The 14144-nt window shown below is 23.4% G+C and overlaps 3 protein-coding genes across 8 annotated transcripts; 1 reads left to right on the plus strand and 2 right to left on the minus strand.

The window, feature by feature from the left end:
- Positions 1 to 811: 811 nt before the first annotated feature.
- LOC129606800 (plasma membrane ascorbate-dependent reductase CYBRD1) lies at positions 812 to 8324 on the minus strand. Of its 6 annotated transcripts, XM_055517361.1 has the most exons (6): positions 8076 to 8324; positions 5911 to 6129; positions 2953 to 3019; positions 2607 to 2824; positions 2132 to 2498; positions 812 to 1951 (listed from the first exon to the last, which is right to left on the minus strand). In XM_055517361.1, exons 2-6 carry the CDS (start codon positions 5927 to 5929, stop codon positions 1786 to 1788), a joined length of 837 nt encoding a protein of 278 aa, XP_055373336.1. In that variant the 5' UTR covers positions 5930 to 6129; positions 8076 to 8324; the 3' UTR covers positions 812 to 1785. The 6 variants fall into 6 exon arrangements, with proteins under 6 accessions (XP_055373336.1, XP_055373337.1, XP_055373335.1 ...); XM_055517362.1 differs by lacking the exons at positions 2953 to 3019; positions 5911 to 6129 and adding an exon at positions 3820 to 4153; XM_055517360.1 differs by lacking the exons at positions 5911 to 6129; positions 8076 to 8324 and adding an exon at positions 4468 to 4507.
- A 1483-nt stretch (positions 8325 to 9807) lies between these two features.
- On the minus strand, positions 9808 to 11661 carry LOC129606864 (geranylgeranyl transferase type-1 subunit beta). Its single transcript, XM_055517470.1, has 2 exons — positions 10979 to 11661; positions 9808 to 10794 (listed from the first exon to the last, which is right to left on the minus strand). The coding sequence occupies exons 1-2, from the start codon at positions 11442 to 11444 to the stop codon at positions 10193 to 10195; spliced, it is 1068 nt and encodes a 355-aa protein (XP_055373445.1). The 5' UTR covers positions 11445 to 11661; the 3' UTR covers positions 9808 to 10192.
- Positions 11662 to 12391: 730 nt separating this feature from the next.
- Positions 12392 to 13924, plus strand: LOC129606721 (zinc finger protein ZPR1). Its single transcript, XM_055517218.1, has one exon. It carries the CDS (start codon positions 12460 to 12462, stop codon positions 13807 to 13809), a length of 1350 nt encoding a protein of 449 aa, XP_055373193.1. The 5' UTR covers positions 12392 to 12459; the 3' UTR covers positions 13810 to 13924.
- The last annotated feature ends 220 nt before the right edge of the window (positions 13925 to 14144 follow it).

The following is a 14144-nucleotide window of genomic DNA, read 5'->3' on the forward strand; positions in this document are numbered from 1 at the left end:
AAAACCCGGGAGTTGCTATAGCTATTACTTATATTTTTTTTTTATTAAACAATTTCCTATGACTTCCATTCTCTCAATCAATTCGCTTATATTATAATATATAAGTTATTCTCGTAACGTGTGTTAATATTTTCATATTTCTTCTGAAATTAATTTTACATTTCATTAAATTTGCTCTCCTTTTTCTTTATTTGACCTATTTTTAAGTTCATGGAATTCCAATGATTTCAGTTTGAATTGGCTTCTTAAAGTTCAAGGCCAATACAGAAACGCATATTACATAATAAACTAACTAAAGTAGGTTACTACCATGTAATCTAATATTTTATATGCATAATAAATGAACTTATATAACTTAAACCTATGTTTTATAAACGTTCAGAGAAATCAAATGAATGAAATACTTTAAAATCAACAGGTGAGAATTTAAAAGTTAAACAATTAAAAGGGAAAACAAAATTATACAGTGAATACTTATATATGTAGATATACATATTAATTTTAGTTATGTTAAAAAAGTATTAAATTACTTTGCAAGTAAATAACGTGATGTAGAATTTTTCATTTGAATACACAATGAAAATTTTATACGTGGACATAATTTTGTTATTTCTTTTCTTTTTTTTCGAAGTAACCACAAACAAATTATATTATACTGTAATGTATTCAAGTGGTTTGGTTACCAATCTGTATAAAAAATTAAAAAAAAAAAAATATATTGAATAAAAAATAAACGTTTTATTGATTTTTTTTTTTATTCAATTTTTTATATTTTTAATAACATAAATGTATATTGATTTACATATAGCGCCATTTATTTTTAAGTTTTTTTATATTTGTAATTTGTTTTTTTTTTAATATAATAATATTATTTTTGTAGACACTTAAAATATAAGCAATATGTATATATATATATTTATGATTTTAAATTACTTTTGCCTGAAAGAATATTAGATATTTTCTTATGTGCAAAAATAGACATTTTTATAATATAATGTTGATATTCTTTGTTTATTTATATAATGAATTTTCTTAAATTTATTTATATTTTATTTAATTTTATCGAAAATCGTTGACTGTATTAGTTTTACTAAAATGTCAAGAACAATATTATCTATTTATTTATAGCTCATACCTATTTAAAAAAGATAGATTTATTACAAGATTTTACAAAAAAAAAAAAATTAAAATGTGTAATAATACTTGTAGTTAAATAAATTTATTACTTTTAATATAAGGCTGGTTTATATTAAAAGCAAAATATAAAAAAATAAAAAATCAACAGTCAACGATTAAATTTAAAATTATTTTTTTTTTTTTTTTCAATAATTTTCTCACTGTTTTTAATTTTCATTTAAAATGACAAGCTACAACAGTACATAGTTACAAACAAAGTATATAAATTTTTGTAAAAAAAAGAAAATCTTAAATAAATTTCCATTTATGAATATTCTGAACATGTTATTTGTATATTATTATGAATTAGGTTGAGTTGAAAAAGTTATGATATAATTTCTATTCTTAGAATATTAAACAACTAAAATATAAGAATCACAAAAAAATAGTCTTTATATTATATTATAATATATTATTTATGTAAATGTATTAAAAAGAATTATTCTTAAATAATGAAATAATCAAAGAAAATATTTTGATTTAATGTTAATAAATGTAAGCGCTCATTAATGGACAACCTTCATTACTATTATTTTTTTTTGTATTGAATTACATTTACAAAAATAAAATAAAAAAAAAATATAATATTATTTATATAGAATATAAAATTTATTCATTCGGAGCATTTGTTAATAACATTGCATCTTCAGGTAAAGGTCTTCTTTTATAACTTGGTTCTGATGCCAAATAAACTACCATTCCACCAAATACTGCCATTAAAACTCCTATGACATTTAAAATCAATCCTGAATTTGGTAAATTAGCATATGATTTTCTGTAAATTAAAAAAAAAAAAAAGTTAAAAAATTATTAAACATGAATTATTTAATTAAATTATTTTAAAAACAATTCAGGCTAACAAGTTATTAGTGATTAATTAAGACAATTATAATATTATGTTTATTATGATACTTGTATATAGAATATTCTAATTTAAAAATGAACATTAACTTACGACATTGAGAAAATTGCCTTTTCAGTTAAACCCATTAATGCACTTGCTATTGCTAAAACAAAACCAAATAATCCAAAATATACATGAAACGGCATTATTGTAGCTTTAAGACTTTCTTTCATTCCTGGTAATAAAAATGCAACAAATCCACCAACCCATTGTCCTGCAAATAATATAACAGCACCAAGTCCTAACCATGAATGTAATGAATACATATTTGGAATTGGTGGAACAGCCAAATTATGTGAATCAAATACTGTTATCAATGCAATCACAATTAATATAAATGCAATACCATGTATTGTTGCATGAATTAATTTTAATTTCTTTTTACGTGTTTGTCTTAGGCCACGATATATTAATATTGCTACAAAATAAATTGATTTGGTGTTAAAAACAAAAAAAAAATTATTTTAATTTTAAATTCATATAATATTTACACAAACATTATTAATCAATTGTTTAAATAACTTACAATTTCCATAAAGAAAGATCATTCCAATTGTCATTAAAAATGGATGCCAATTAAATTCAATTGATGGATTACTTGTACCACCAAATCCATTTAAATGAATTCCAATCCAACTAGTCATCAATATAATTAATGTAATACCAACTAATTGCGTTACTAAATAGAGAACTTTAAAATTCCCTAAATCGACAGCGCTTTGATTCGAGTCCATCTTTCTTTCACTGAAATTAAATTAAATTAATTATAAATAATTATTTAAATAGGTACTGTATCCAGTGTTTTGTTTATTAATTTTTTTTATGAAATAATAATATTGTAATTTAATTATATTGGATCTACTATTTATTACTTTGTTACATTTGAGGTGATATTTGCGCCTTTCGATTCATTTTGATTTGTTATGGCATTTGATGATACTTTATTTTGTTCATTTAATTCCATTGAAAGAGTAAATATAAAAACTTCAATTATTTACGATATATGTACATCCAAAATGTATCAAAAATAATATTTTTTTAAAATGAAAATAATTTAATGCTTCTAAATAAATTCGCTATTTCGTTTTACAAAACAAAAAGGACGGAAATTTATATAAAACTTTTAAATGTAAAACTTTACGCTTCAAAATAATATTTACTACTATTTGCAATAAATCACCAACAATGTGTAAGAGTTAGTTTGAATATTTTTGAACACCTACAATATTATAATAAAAGTTTTGCAATACTAATAGACTATGAACATGTTGGTTGATTGTGTGTATGAAAACTATTATTCAGTGGTGTTCATTTGAAATATAAATAAGGATATACTTTATTCTATATTAAATTATGTATTAAAATTAATATTACTCATTAATTGAATAAACGCATGAATAAAGAATAAATTAATCTGAGTTTTGAATTTATTAAACTTTAAAAAATTCAATTACAATCAAATACATAAAACAAACATCTACTATATCACCTACTATAAAACAAACAAATTAAAAATTTTAAGAACAAACTAACTACTCGTACATTTAAAAATAATAATTTTCATACTTAAAAACTAATAATACATAATGTATTTCGGTTATATTCTACATATAGATATTAATATTTTGTATATTGACTATAACATCTTATAAAATTAAAACTATTGTATTAAATGAAAATTAGAAATTAGAACTAGGAGAATTACCAATATATAGTAGGATGGAAAAGAATGGTAATACCTTTGTCTGTTTTGATATTGTTTGCTTGACGCAAATTGTGAGTCGCTTGATTTAATACTCCTTTTTCTTAACATTTTAACAAAAATTTAATAATATTTTTTCTATAATAATTATTATATAATATGTATCTCATAAAAATATTATGTGTTATTAAAAAACTAAAAATTAGATTACGGCAAAACTTTTATGAAAAATTGATTTGTTATAAAATTTAAAGAAAATTAAAAAGAAACAGCACTCAAACAATTTACAAACAAACACAAACAAAATATTATTTTGTGAATTTTTGGAAATTCAGTTCGAACTTCTGGAAAATATAAATGTGGCCACGTCACTGAAAAATTCAAATTTATAATTATTTTAGAAAAGAAGAAAAAGAACAAAAACTTTAAATTTGTAATATTAATAAAAAAAAAAAATGGAAAATATTCATTTTTAACTTATACCTGCAATATTTTTTCAAAATGCATACATAATTGTATTTAACAGACAGCAAGAATATTAAAACAAATTTTTTTATTATTGTTATATACAAATGAAATAATCTACCTTGACAGAAATACTACTTCCATAGGTATTCTTAATTAAAAGTTAGTAAGTCACAAAACAATAATGTTATTCTCATTAAAAATAAAAAAAAAAACACACAATATACACTATTATCTATTTTCATATTTTATATACTAGACTATGGTATAAAACTTGTATACCACTTATACTAGTCTATAAGACTTGTATAACAAACTAATACAATTGTACCTATTTAGGTACTAAAATTTATGAATATTTTTCAGATATTGTTTTCTGGTTATATTTTATTATATTAGAACGAGGTTTCCTATGTTTTAATGCGTTAGAATACTGATATAAAAAAAAACTTAAATTTAATTAATTATTCAAGCTTCATACATATATATCTGATGAGTTTACTTACATATATTATATCGCATATTTATAATTTGTGTAAATTTAAAGTTGTTTGTGTGTAAGGTACACTAATTAACTATTTACTAGTCATGATATGTACTTAATGCATGATTTAATTTTATACATATACATATGTACGATAGAATTAGCGAGCGTGATTGCTAATTGCAGTATAAATTATTAAATTTTGACCTAAATTTTATTTATTATAAATTTATATACATATACCAAATATGTGCACTAATATTAATAAATAATATTTTAATAGATGACCTTTTCAAAAAAAATTTATATACAAGTGAAGATTAAATTGTTTTCATCAATTTTTTTATATTCTATTCTAAAAGAATGGAATTTAACTTTTAAAAATATGCAACTATACAAAATTGTAAGTCATTCACATTGCAAATTTTATGAATAATATTAAGCGGGTATTTAAAATGGAAAACTTAAAAAATAATTTGAATAACAATGGTTAATCAAATTTGTTTATATATATAGTATGAATTATTTAAGCATAACATTATGTGAAATATTTAAAATTATTAAATAATAGTAATAAATTTAAATGTGATTTTAATTATGATACAAAATAAAATTGTATAGGAATAGTGTTATAATGAAATATGAGAGAGTTATGAGATACAATATGAAAAAAGCAAGTTAGAAAATTATAGTATGATTTTTTTTTTTTTATAAAATATTTATTGCAATTTTAATATGCATGCAATTAAATTAATGTATAATAGAAATAAATACAATATAAATTAAATACATTATAAAATAAATGTTCAAGAATCTTCAACATAATTTCATTCATAAGGAAAAAATATTTCTCAGACATTTTTTTTTTGCATATCATATTTGTTTTTTGGTTTATTACTTTCAAAATGCAAATATTCAAAATTATATACAAATAGATTTTTATTCCATTTCTTGTTCCTTGGGTTTATTTTTTTTGTGGTTTTAATTATACACTATAAATTATCCTGTCTGTATTCAATTAAAAATAATAAGAAACCTTCAAAACAAAATTATATTCATACTATTGTAATTTTAGCATCGAAAATTAAATAAATTTCATTTCTAAGAAGCATAGTACTATTTTAAATATTTATATTAAAATTATAATTGAATATTAAATATATATATATATATATGTACCTATTATTCGATTGTTCATCTTTATTCATTAAAGGAGAAATTACATCTTCCTCACTGTTACTGTCTTCCATATTTTATTTTTTTTTTTGTATCCAAAAACATTAGTTATAAACTCATATTATATAATTAATAAAAATTGGCATTAAGGAAACTTTTTTTTGTTATTTTTTCGATTTCATATTAATTGAATCACATTAAAAAATTATTGAAAATTGAATGCTGTTTTAAAAAAAACAAATTAAAATTAATTTGTAAAAATATAAATGTTTATTAGAATATTTGAAATTTAATTATAAAATTAGAACTAAATTTAAAAATTTAATGTGTGTTAAGCGTATGTACTTCTAAATTAAATAAAATTAAGAAAAAAAAATAATGAAAATTTATTTTAGTGTGAAATGAGATCGATATATCAATAATAATGTAAATATTAATTACAATTAAAATGTTATGCATAGATTTATTCATCAATTCATCATACTTTTTACTACTACTCGTATAACAAAAATCTTTAATAGTGTTTCCTTTTTAAAATTTAGATTCTAAAACATAGAAAATTTTAACCTGATGCAATTTCCAACTGATTTCTCAGTTCAATTTGATTTCTTATACAATTATGCTCTGTATTTTAAAGAATAACCATTAGAACCTTTATAAAATATAAATATCTATCAACAAAAATATTAAATAAATTTAAGCAACTCTGTTAAAGCTAAAATATAAACTGAAACCGGTGAAAGAACTTTAATCTGTATTATACAAACAATATTTAATTTATTTTTTATTAAGAGATAATTTTTATCAATAAGAATTTAATAACAATGAATAAGAAATGGAAAAAAAATAAAATTAAATCAGTTTTATTTTTTAAAATATGTAGGTATTTCAATTGTAATTACACAATATATAATTTGATATTAAAAACCTACAATATAAAAAAAAAAATTAATTTTCTTAGAACAAATTTTAATTTTCTTTTTTCCATTTCTTACTCATTGAATTAAATTGATTGATTTCTTTCAGAAGTAACAGATCATATAAGTAATCTATTTCAATATTTTAGGTATACGTATAATTTAAACATCTTCATTTAGTAGTATTTAATCATCTTCTCTTATCATAGATGAAATATCCAAAAAAAAAGTATTCATTATATTTATACAATATTTTTTGAATGCAAATGCAATGAGTTGAAATGCTTGCCAGTATTAAATGTTAAATTTTTTACATCTCAGAATCCTCTATGTATTTAATTAATTTAAAAAAAAAAAATGTAACATTTTTAATTTGAAAATAAAAAAATTTGTTGCTCCAAAATTGGTAAACCGCCTTTCACGAATAAATCAGTGTTTTCTTGCAACTACAATAAATATTTTTTAAAAAAATTTTAATTTAATAAAAATTATTTTAAATTCAATTAAAACAAATTTATCATACTAATAAATCTACTAGTTTTAAAATACATAGTTTTAAACTAGTAGATCTATTACTACATAATATGTTAGCAAGTAGATGGGTATACCATTTTCCTTGAAGTATAAATTTTTGCAATTTTTATGGGTATGGGTATACTTGTACGTATATAATTAATAGATACAAAAATATGATTTTGAGTAGATACTACATAGTTCAGTAAATGTACAAAAAGTAAGATATCTGTTTAAAAAGAGAAAAATTCACATACTTTGTCAACTAGGTATACTATCAATCTAATAAAAAACTAGGACACCTTTTTAATAACGTACAATAATGACTACTCTACATAACTTTTTAAACACATAGGTACCTACATATTATGTACGTGGATACATAATATATCAAGAAGATACATTATAAAGATGTATATCAAAAAATCATAATGTATGATAGATGTGGGCAGTTCTATACGGCAATTTACACTTTTATTCTTAAAATCTGTATATGAATTAGAATTATATGATAAAAAAATTTTTTATTTACAGAAATGTTTAATCTAACAATGATAGATGAATTTGCATGCAAATACATACATATATTTTAATTTTCTTTAAAGGACATAAACTCAATTAAAATGTTAATTGGAAAAAAAAGCAAATCATACTACGTAAGCATTATACTAAGCTAAAAATACATAAAAGTTCAAATGAGTTTGGTTTTTAAAGCTAAAATATGAATTATCTACATACCAGAAAATTATTTTCCTTTCCTTCCTTTTTTCCTTCTTTCCAAGATAAGTAAGTAACTTAAATTTTAACTTATTACAAAATACTAAATAAGGAAAACTAAAATAAAACTAAAAAAATTTAAAACAAAATATAGTTTTCCAAAATTTTGAAAACTTTTTTTTTTAAAGCAACTCTTTTCTATTTTTTTTGCATTTTCACACTTCAGCGGAAAAGTAATATGTATATGTATACTTTATTTTAAAAGAATTGCTCTATTTATCAAAAAAGACGACGATGTCTAAAAAAAAACAACAAGCACAACAAGTTGATTTTGACGATTTTCTGTCCCCCAAAAGAAGAATAAAGTAAATATTTGAAAGTATTTGTAAAAGTTGCCATATAGAAATTTTTTTTTGTTCATGTAGAGTTGAAATATAATTTGAAATTTATTCAAAATTTAGCAAATTTTTTAATTATCAACCGATATTTTTAAAAATATTAAATAGAATCCATTAAAAATTGCGTGTCAGATAAAACTTACCTGCATTGGTAAATCTTATACGCCAAAAACGCAATTTATAAACTACTAACATTAAGTACGATTAATCTTAAAATCATTCAATTTCATTATTATTTAATTTATATGCAGATTATTTATGTAAGAAAATACCCTCCTAAACAGTGAATTTTCATATTTGACAGAAGGGAATAGAGGGTGTTGCAAGAATATTAATAATAATGCTGCAATAAGTACAATAATATGCAAAATGGTTCGAATTATGATAAGAACTACATATAAAGATTTTAATTCGAAATGGTATTGCACATTTTATAAATATAAATGTTATGTTCACATATGGAAGTAATAATCAAAACCAGTCTATACTGTATAGTATGAAGCAAGGTTGTTAATCAACCACCTTATGCACTTGACGATAATAATCTAAAAACCGTCAATATAAACATTAAATTTAACTGGGAAAACACTAAATATCAATTAAATTTCATTATTTAAAGTTCTTGAGTTGTCAGATTTTACAATGTAAACACAGTAGTCTACAGAAATAAATTTTTTTGATTGACAGAATCCAAATTCAAAATATCAAATGTCAAAAAAATTTTGAATAATTTTGAATTATTTCAAAAATATTAACATTCTTTTAATATGTTTACATTGTTTACTTTCAAAGAAAATATTTATAAGCAGACTGTAAGACTATAAAAATAATGTTTTTGTTAATTTCTTACGAACATATTATTGGCTTGGCAAAATTAATTTGATTATTCAATGACTTGGAAAATTTACCGCATGAAAAAATTAATAAAAAAGAAAAAATAAAATTATATCAAAATTTAACAGATTTATGTGTGTGTATTAGCTTTCCTTTAGCCGCAATTTTTTCGAAAGGAAAAATACCATGAAACTTAAGTGTTGATTTTTATAAGCTCAAATTTCTTTAAAACACCAGACTAGTCATTTAATAAATAAGTTGTATTTGGAATGATAACAATATTGTAAATAACCTTTTATAGGACTTCAAAAGAAATTTGAACAATGATAAAACTACGGTAATAAGAGATTATAAAAGTACTTACTTTTATTAATTTATAGGAGTTTGTTAGTTGATATTCATCTTTGTGTATATATCAACATATTTATGTATTTCAACTTTTTTTAAGAAAGTAAAAACAATTTTTTAAATTATTGCAATAAAATTGTACTTAAATGTACCTGGAAATAAATTTTTGAATCTTTTAATCTAAAAATAAGTTTTCATTTATTATTTGTTTTAAAACTTTTTCTTATAAAATGTTTTACATTATAAATTGCATCGTCTTAAGTATAAAAATTGCGCAATTAAAAATCATAAAATACTCGTATTAGGTAAAAAAAAAATGTGCTTATTTATGATTTTGTAAAATTTTATAAATAAATAAAAAGATGTATCTATTAAAAAGAAAACAGAAGTGCGCCTTTTATCAAAAAAAAAAAAAATAAATAAAATTTTCTTTTTTTTGAATTTTAACAAGAATCTACAATTTATGCTTGAAGCCAAAGTAGACCACTACTAAACTAGAATATCAAATGATTATAAAACATTTAAATATAATATTTTTACGTTCAATATTCCAACATTCTAGTAAGGGTTTTCCAATTTCCAACTTTTTTGTAACTTTTGTAAATGATTAAATGCTCTGTATGTAATATTTAGTGCTGGAGTTATATCTGCCAAATTTTTCTCTTTAATAAAAGTTAACCCACATAAACCAAAATAAGTATGAAACGGATCTGTATTTGAGCCTGGCCATTTACAGAAACCTCCAACGCATGTATCTTGTGTTGACAATATATAATCTCGATTTTGTTTAAAATCTGATAATTCAAAAGCGTCTAATATTTTTAATGTTGCTCCAATCCAAAATGAATAACATGTATCAGACAATTTATTTGGTCTCCCTTGAAAACCATCAGTTTGTCTAAAAAGTAACCACCGTTTCATGCCTTCTAGGACTTCTTCTGATAATATATATAATTGATCACTCATATATAACGCAGCAACAGCACAAAATGTAGTGCCACCATGAGATTCCATTTCACCATCTTGACTTATCCCATAGTCATAGCGAATACTTTTTAAAATATAATCTGCCATAAGCTTTTTATTTATATTTCCCCAATCATTAAGCATATAACAAATAGCCGCGGCGCAATAAACAAAACGCATATCAGATTCACTACCTGAAATTTTAAAAAAGTTTACATAAAATTTTAATTCGATTTTGGAAAAATTTTGACAAAAATGTGTTAATTAGGTTTTATTTTTTAAATTAAATCTTTAATTTTTTTTTTGTGGTAAATTATTTCAGTATGTTAACCACAGAAATTTTAAGTATCTACTATTTAAAGGAAAATTGGATCATACCTTGTATCGAAGCACTAAAACTTCCATTTTCTTTTTGAACTGCCTCGACCCCTCGAATTATAGCTTTTCTATTGAGTCTACTTAAATCGTCTCCCAATGTTGCTAGCGTTGCTATAGCAGTATATGTTACAGCCAAGTGGCCCCACTGATAATGGCGCTCCCACGAAAAGTCATTCAACATTTCATTTGTTTTACAAGTTATAAACGTCGTTGATCCTTGAAAGCCTCCACAACTCATGTCATCTTCGCGAGGATTTATTTGACACCTGTACAGCCATTCTATAATTTCGTTTTTGAAACTGTTTTTAAGTATATGCAAACTATTAAGAACATCTAAACCGCTGACAGCAAAGAAAGCAATAGTTATCCGCGTGCAGTCATGTGAAGACAAACGAGCTGGTAGAAGTTTTAAAAATCTTGCAAAATATTTTGCATGTTTTTCAATTTGTACGATATCTGGATCCATTGATGTTATTGATTGTGGCGAACTTATGGTATTGTTTATAAAAATGTTAACTATTCGCCTTTTTCATTTAAATTAATACTTGTTCAAATAATCTATTACACTATAGTATTAGAAAATAACTAAAAATTAATTTTATATCTAATATTGGAAATGTTGCAGATATTTCATTCTTAAGTAAATTTTTAAATTAATGAAAAATTAACTCTAACCTAATAGTGCTACAAATTTCTAAGAACTGGTTAGTGACAAAAATAATTGAATTTTGCATTAGAGGGTCAGCTGATTCAATTCGCATAAATTGACAATTTAGATAAAAAAAATATTGACATTCTCTGAGCGTTATTAGAAAAGACGCCCATTAAAAGTTTGAAGTTGCCATATGCACATATTTTACTTATTAAAAGTAATAATCCTGATACTATTTGGTTTCAGAAAATTTTCTTACATAAACTTTAAAAGTAGTCTATTTCAGGATTATTCAGGATTTAAACTTTAAAAGTAGTCTATTTCAGGATTATTTAGAAAGTGTTAAGAATACTGCTTCCACTTCGACGCGCTTGTATCAACAATTTCCCTTGATTTTAGGTGAATACAACAAGATGTTAATTTTGTCAATTTAGATACAATATATTTTTAATTAAAAATGGATAAATTTTATTTCTATGTTTTAAGATTAAAATATTTTTTGGTTTCGTATGTCTAAACTCCCTACGTTTATTGTCAATGATTAAACTACTTGTGTATCAATTAGCTGTGCATATTTACACAACGACTTTTGCATTAATAGTTGACATTACGCTTCATTCCATTTGCCTGTAAGTTGTATCTGCAAAAAAGTTGTCGTGTAAACACTGCTAGAGGTACAATTTGTGATTAGAAAACGTTGGCATCCCTGTGCTTTTCAAATGTCATCATCTTTCTATTTTTGTTTATTCACATGGTTTGCCAAGAACAAGCAGAACGAAGATTCAATCATACTTTTTAATTAGAAGTATATTTTTGGTACCCATTTTCAATGGAGGCCGAACTTAAGAAACCTTTATTTCGTGATTTGAATCCTGAGGATGAAGAACAAGAAACTACAACCATAGAATCTGTTTGCATGAATTGTTTTAAAAATGGGAAAACCAGATTATTATTGACAAAAATTCCATTTTATAAGGAAATAGTTTTAATGTCATTTAATTGTGATGAGTGCGGGTATGAAAATAATGAAATACAAACTGCTTCAGAAATATCTCCTAAAGGATGTAAAATTGTTTTAAATGTAAACAATGCTGCCGATTTAAACAGAAAAGTTGTTAAATCTGATTACTCTGCAGTGAAAGTTCCTGAAGTTAACCTTGAAATTCCAGCTAAATCTCAAAAAGGTGAAGTAACAACTGTTGAGGGTATAATACAACGCACAATAACTGGTTTAAGCCAAGATCAAGAAGCGAGGAGAAAAGAACATCCTGACACAGCTAAATCAATAGATGATTATATAGAAAAATTAAGGCATATTCTCAATATAGAATTATTTGGCGGCTTTACCTTGATATTGGAAGATGTTAGTGGAAATAGTTTTATTGAAAATCCGAATGCACCACATGTTGATCATAACTGTAAAACCACCGAATTTATCCGTAATGAAGATGAAAATAAAATTGTTGGCATTTATGAGGAAAGTGTATCAAAAGAGGAAAACATTGCTTCTGAAAAAGAAAATATCTTGCAACCGATTCCGGAAGATTCATGGCCACTAAAAGAGCTAGAGGGAGAAGTTTTGCAGTTTCCAACTCTTTGTTACAAATGTCGTTCGCCTTGTGAAACTAACATGAAAATGACAAGTATTCCGCATTTCAAAGAAGTTGTTATTATGGCAACAACATGCGAAGTGTGTGGCTATCGTACAAATGAAATAAAATCTGGGGGAGGTATATTAGATAAAGGAACTCGTTTTGAAGTTAACATCAAAGATAAAGAAGACTTGAGTCGTGATATTCTAAAATCTGAAACTTGTAGTATGAGTTTGTTAGAATTTGATTGCCATGTTGGACCTGCAGCGCTAGGTGGTCGTTTTACCACCATTGAAGGGATCCTTTGTGGAATGAAGGAACAATTGCAAGGCAACACTATTCCTTTTAGGGATTCCGCTGATGAAGAAACAAAGGAAAAATTGAATCAGTTTATTAAAAATATAGATCGTGTTATAAATTTAGATATTCCCGCAACTTTAATATTGGATGATCCAGCTGGTAACAGTTACATCCAATCACTAGCAGATGATAAGCCGGATGAAAAATTAAAAATTCATCATTATGAAAGATCTTTCGAACAAAATGAAGAATTGGGTTTAAATGACATGAAAACTGAAGATTACTAAAAGTTATCATAGTTCAAATACTTATAGGTACATAAAAACATTCGTGTATAAAAAATAATTTATAGTATCAAAAAGTGCAAATAAATGTAGCGTTTTTAATTTTTATTTACCCAAAGCTTTTTTTACTTCATTTTCCTTTACATTTTTTTTAATTTCTATTTGATCTAATTTTGATAATAGATGATCAATGCATTTTAATGCGGATGGTGAGAATTGATCTTGCTTTTTTTGCATTACTTTAATTTGTTTTTCTAAATAACTAATTTCTTCTTCCAGTTTTGATATGGGTGTAACATTTTTTAGTAAATCCACTTTCCCTTCTTCAATATTTTTGA

This window comes from Condylostylus longicornis, unplaced genomic scaffold, assembly GCF_029603195.1.
Source record: "Condylostylus longicornis isolate FDR11 unplaced genomic scaffold, ASM2960319v2 ptg000022l, whole genome shotgun sequence".
NCBI classification, from domain to species: Eukaryota; Metazoa; Arthropoda; class Insecta; order Diptera; family Dolichopodidae; genus Condylostylus; species Condylostylus longicornis.